Source organism: Vitis riparia, unplaced genomic scaffold (genome assembly GCF_004353265.1).
Source record: "Vitis riparia cultivar Riparia Gloire de Montpellier isolate 1030 unplaced genomic scaffold, EGFV_Vit.rip_1.0 scaffold823_pilon_pilon, whole genome shotgun sequence".
In the NCBI taxonomy this organism is placed as follows: domain Eukaryota; kingdom Viridiplantae; phylum Streptophyta; class Magnoliopsida; order Vitales; family Vitaceae; genus Vitis; species Vitis riparia.
In genome coordinates, this window is record NW_023269802.1 from 98,717 (window position 1) to 104,365 (window position 5,649).

Here is a 5,649-nt window from a genome sequence, read left to right on the forward strand (position 1 = left end):
TATTTTTTTAACCTTAAATAAGGTTTAATAATAGAATACAAACAATAAAAATTAATAATAATAATATATTATTATTATGAAAGTTAGCCTCATTTTCTTTAGTAGGCCCGTTTAATTTTTAAAAATATTTTTCAAAATTCATTTTCTAACATACAAAATAATATATCATTTGATTTTGTTAAATTATCGAGTACTCATGAATCATTCTTAAAAAAAAAAATTGATATCACTAATTTCATAAAAGAAAAATTTTTAAATAATTATTTTTACAATGATGGCTATATTTGTAATATTGAATTAGGTGGTATATTATTTTCATTAAAATATAAGAACAAAGAGAAGATGAGAAACAATACTTTTGTTAGGTGAGGTGACCCATGAAAGACTAGCGTGTGAAGTTAGGCCATGCTCAAAGTTAGGTGAATGGGTTTCCCAAGTCAAGAAAAATAAAATATCACAAAAAATAAAAAATAAATTTAAAGTTAATAAATTAAATTATTTGAAAATATATAAATTTTTATTAAATTTAATTATATTCAATTTTTCATTATAAAAATAAAATCACATTTTTTAAAATAATTTTTTACTTTTTTGTTTTTTTTTTGTATTTTTCCTAAAGCAAAATATACCGTAACACTTTTTTTTTATAGGCGTGTGGCCCTTGCTCCTAGTCCAAATTTTCATCATATAATCTTGGACCCCCCATTTAATTATTTTGATGAATAATTATTTAACTTTTTTAATAATTATGATGATTTGAAAGATGTATTCACAATCTATACGAACTAACAAGTTGATAAATGATGGTTTGTATGATTGATTTAATTAAATCAATCTATAGTAATTAAATCATTCATTAATTTTCAAATTCAATATTATTCCCATCTATAGTAAATGATTTTTTTAATTCAGGAAAATAATGATTTTTTTTTGTCCATGTTTGGTTTATGTGTTTGATTTTACAATTGAAAGGATGAAAAAAAAATATAAAGAAAAATGATTTTCTTACCTTCGATTTTACTATATAAAATATAAAAGAAAGTGAAATTATGTTTGATTTTTGGAAAATTTGAGAGAAAATGTAAAAAAAAAACAAAACAAATTAGGACTAAAGGTTGAAGAATAGAAAAAATGAAGGAAAATAAAAAATAAATTTAAAGTCCATAAATTAATTTTATTTGCTATTTTAAACTTATTTTATTTATTTTAATTAATCAATATAAAAATTAAATAATTTAAAAATACATAAGTTTTTAACTAGTTTTAATTCTATTTACTTTTTTTTTTAAATATTTTTCATAAAACAACTAAATATAGAAAAGTAATTTTTCTTTAACATTTTTTTTCCTTAGTAATTTCTAGAACCAAATGTAACCAAAATATGATTAATATAAGTATGAAACTTAACAAAATTTTAAATTATTTATTCTTTATTTTAAAGAGTTAAATAATTCCTGTTATTTTTTCTTTCGTATTTTCTTTTTCTCAAATTTTCTTTCAAACTTTTTAAGAAACAAACATAATTAGACTTTTTTTTAATAAATCCACGAACATGGTAAGTATCGTGATAAAATGAATAAATCAAAGTATAACCTCATTTTATTTTATTAAATTTTAATTAATGATATTATATCATGAAAAATTTAATTCCACAAAAAAAAAAAGAAGTTACCATTTTATTTCTGCATGATTAAAGTTATCGTGGCAAAAGTACACGTGGAGTCATTCAATTGGTTAACAACTACAATTGCAAGATGACATCATAGTTGCGTCGTGTGGCATTACAACTTCGCAATCACGGAAGCGCGCACGCTAGCAGCGCATTTTAGCTAGAAAGCTCAGGGTTCCGGCTTTGAGCGCCAAGCTTCATCTTCTTCACCGAAGAATCCCTCCGGTTCGTACGTGTACGGTTCCTCTGCAGTTCTCCGAGGTATCTCTACAATTCATACTGCTCTCCTCTCATATCTGATTGCTCCTCACCCACATATATCCCTAAAATTTCAATTCCATCAAACTCTAGATCTGTTTACAGTTACTACTCGAATTCCAAACCCTAGAGTTTCATTTCAATACGTACAATGCTTTCTACTTAATAGCGATCCAGATAAACTTTACTTGAATAAAATTTATTATTCGTCTCAGTAACCCAGTTAGGGTTTGGTTTGGGTTCGAGCACTGCTCTAAGGATCTTGGACATGGGATAAGAATTGCATAATTGAGCTTTGATTGCAAAATTGAAATCTGGTTTTGCACTCAAATCTCGGGATTTTGTTATACTTGAGAGCAATTGCATTTTGGTGCTTTGTTATTGGGCAACAAATTTTACCATAGTAATGCATTGTTGTGGTAGTGTGAGGATAATGTGAACAGGATCGAATTGAAAATAAATAGAAGCTAGAAAGTATGTTTTGAAATTATGCAACTCAGTTGGGCGTCAAATCATATGAATGATGTTGGGTCTTAGAAGCATGATCTTTAGAACTTCTGCTGTACATTTCTAGGTGCTTGTATTGGTTCATATACCTTCTTCACAATGCTCTATGAGATTAGTGATTAGAATTAGTCTCTTTAGATCTTCTCTTAAATGAATTTGGGTGTTTTCGTGGAAACCCCATTACTCTATTAGGCCCAATAAACTTAGCACAATGACGCACTTTCCACAATACCCAATGCTTTGCATCCTACTTGTAATTAGAATTGGGCTCAGAAAAGCACCATTTACAATTACTTCCTTAAAATTTATGGTACATAGACACTTGAATGCATTTTATTGTTGAAGTATGGTATGAATTATGTTCATATTTGTGGTACATCCTTGTTGTTGTTGTTCTGTTGGTTGTTGCTGTAAAACTTATATAAAATCAGTGAAAATTTCAGACTTTTGATTTTTTTTGTTATATTGTTTACTTTTTTGCTTGTTTCTCCTTCTATAGCTTTGTACTTTTGGTAACTCTACTATGTTTAATAAGGCCATATTATTAAGAGTCTCTAAATGCAATTTTGCTTCTATTATTAGTTACTAAGGCTACTAGTAATTGCGTAAATAAGTTGTTATATTCTATGCAAACACATAGTTGTACCACATTCAAATGGTATATCTGAAAAAATTGAACTTATATTAGTAGTGCCTTCAGTAGCTCCATATAAGGCACCTCCAGACTTGTGCATCCCATGTTTATGGTAATATTGGTAGTTATTTGCTTGTAACTAAGCGATATTCTGATGTAACCAAGGGGTTATAGGGTTTGATCCCTTGTGTATGGTTGATTTCATCGATTGGTTAGGCTGCTGGTGAGGGGAGGGTTTTCTTTTTTCCTTTTTTTCTTTTCTTGGAGCGTACTTGTATAATTCATGTGTACTTTGTGTCACCTTTCATGACATTTCAATCTAATGCACTTTTACCTGTCAAAAAATAAAATAAAAATCTCTTTTTACAAAATCTGAAGGTTTACCTCTATTTTTAGGGTGATGGAGAAAATGCAGTATGCTGAGGAACTTGTGAGGGAGTTTCTTGTCTTTAGAGGGTTTACAAATACACTGCAAGCTTTTGAGGGAGAGTTATGCACTGATATTGGTAAAGGTTTTCAAGTGGATAAGATATTAGATTTAATTTTCTCAGTGTACATTCCCAAGTTTCAGGCAGAAAAATTAGTTTGTCTGCTGAGCTTTTTTAAGCAGTGCTTTTCTTCATCATCTGAGACTGTACTTATTGCTACACTATCGAAATTAGAGGTGTCTATTCTACGCTACTATATTGTCCATGCCATACAATCAGGAAGAACAGAAAGGGTTATAGAGTTTTTTGGAATGAATGGCAATGACCTGCTGCAAAGAGGACAGGACTGGACTCCATGGTTTGGTGGGTGTCTCCCTCCCAGATCTGTTTATTTTGTTTTCTTAAACACTTCCTCTATTCACATCTTCAAATTCTCCATGCAGCTGTTCCATATCTAAAGAACCCAAGCTTGGATCCCCAGTTTCGGATTTATTTCTCAAGGGAGTGGTTGGAAGCTTTGCGCCTCTCAGTCAGGAATTTCTTAAGTGAAATATTTAATGGTACTCATATCCTTCAAAATGGCTATTGTTCTACTTTTAGCTATTATTTAATAGCTCTAATATTTAGTTCTTTGTTGTCATTTGTCACTTGAGCAGTTATGTTTCAAATGCAATAACCAATAAACATTAAAAATGATTTTTGTTACTGCATCAGTTGAGATTAATCTGATTTTTTTATTAATTAAGTCATTCCATCAGAAAAATAGAGATACCGCTTCAGTTTCATGGTTATTGATTTTTTTCTTTAACCTTAAAATGGTCCTGGTAAATGTAATAGGTGGAGGTTATTGTCTCAGTAATCTTTTTTATTTTTAACATTTTTCCAAATATTTTTTTTGGCCTCTTCACGTTTACTCTTTTAAATTCGAAAGGAGAATAGTTTATCTAAGTAGTTCGACAATTATGGTCAAGAATATTTTCCTTGCACCAGTTTGTATGTCATAAATTTGTTAGTTCATGGGTTTTATTCAAGATTTTTTTTTCTTTTCATTTTTTTCTGGCAACATCTAAAGGAGTATATTGTTAAAGCTGATATCAGGATCAAAGTCTTCATCTCATATCAATTAACTTCACCGGGGGGGAGTTGGGAATCCCTTGTAGTTTTATATCTTTATGATTTGCTTTCTCCAATTATTTTAGATGACAACATATAGTTGGATGGCTTGCTTTTTTATTTTCTTTCTTGCAATAAATTAATATTGTTACTGAATCTACACCAAAGAGGTGTCCTTAACTTATCCACGCATCCCTGCTCTGTTGAAGATTTGTTCTGAAAAGAATACAGTGAACCGTCTCAAAAAAGACATCAAGCAACTTAATCTTAAGTTGTCTCAACTTCAGGCATTATTGGAGGAAAAAGAGGCTCAGCTATTCCAGTCAAGGAGGTAAGGATATTCTATATTGAACCTTCTCTAAACTATAATGGTTCTTTGCTGCATTGTTTTGAAGAAGTTAACATGATATTGTTCCACAGTTATGCTCCATCTACAATAGAAGAAAGCATGGGTGGAACGAACAGCTCAACATATTCTGCACCTGGGACTCTTCTTAGTGGCTTGCATCAGGGAAGTATTCTTCCCTCAAGATTTCCTCATGAAACTTGTGCTGCTACAAATCAACATCTGGGTGAAAGAGAGTTGGCTCAGGAATTGGATGACACAGGGGTGGCCAAGATTTTATCAGAGATGAGTCCATCCAACTCTGATCGTGGTTCAAGTTCATTAGTGCATCTTCATCTTGGAGATGCTGGAGCAACTAATATGCTTGAGATGTCCCAAGATGACTTTTGTACTGGTAGGTAATTTCTCTTTCATGAATAAATGATAAAGAAGTAGTCAGTCTGATCATTATCCCCTTAACCCATTAAAGGGGGAATATTCTACAAAAACAAGAAGTAAAGGTAATCTTCATGTAGGAAAATGTTGGTGACAAACTGACAAAGGATGGGTCTTGTAAGCTAATTGTAGGCTTTGTAGGAAAACTAAGGCTTTTAAAGTGTATTACAGGGAATCTTAAGATTCCATTAAAGAAAAAAAAAACACTTTATGTTACATAAGTATCAAAATTAAATAGAATCCTACCATTAAAACTGGA

At 30.5% G+C, this 5,649-nt stretch overlaps 1 protein-coding gene across 1 annotated transcript; it reads left to right on the plus strand.

Annotated features, from left to right (window-relative positions):
• The first annotated feature begins 1,786 nt into the window (after positions 1–1,786).
• LOC117910711 (WD repeat-containing protein 91-like) lies at positions 1,787–5,442 on the plus strand. Its single transcript, XM_034824829.1, has 5 exons — positions 1,787–1,930; positions 3,465–3,859; positions 3,940–4,062; positions 4,799–4,940; positions 5,030–5,442. The coding sequence occupies exons 2-5, from the start codon at positions 3,469–3,471 to the stop codon at positions 5,355–5,357; spliced, it is 984 nt and encodes a 327-aa protein (XP_034680720.1). The 5' UTR covers positions 1,787–1,930; positions 3,465–3,468; the 3' UTR covers positions 5,358–5,442.
• Positions 5,443–5,649: the final 207 nt, after the last annotated feature.

Bases quoted from the DNA above. Each gene is read 5' to 3' on its own strand.
- LOC117910711 (XM_034824829.1), top strand. From the start codon at position 3,469: ATGGAGAAAATGCAGTATGCTGAGGAACTTGTGAGGGAGTTTCTTGTC. The intron at 3,860-3,939 runs GTGGGTGTCTCC...TTCTCCATGCAG, and splicing joins GGACTGGACTCCATGGTTTG to CTGTTCCATATCTAAAGAAC. The intron at 4,941-5,029 runs GTAAGGATATTC...ATTGTTCCACAG, and splicing joins CAGCTATTCCAGTCAAGGAG to TTATGCTCCATCTACAATAG.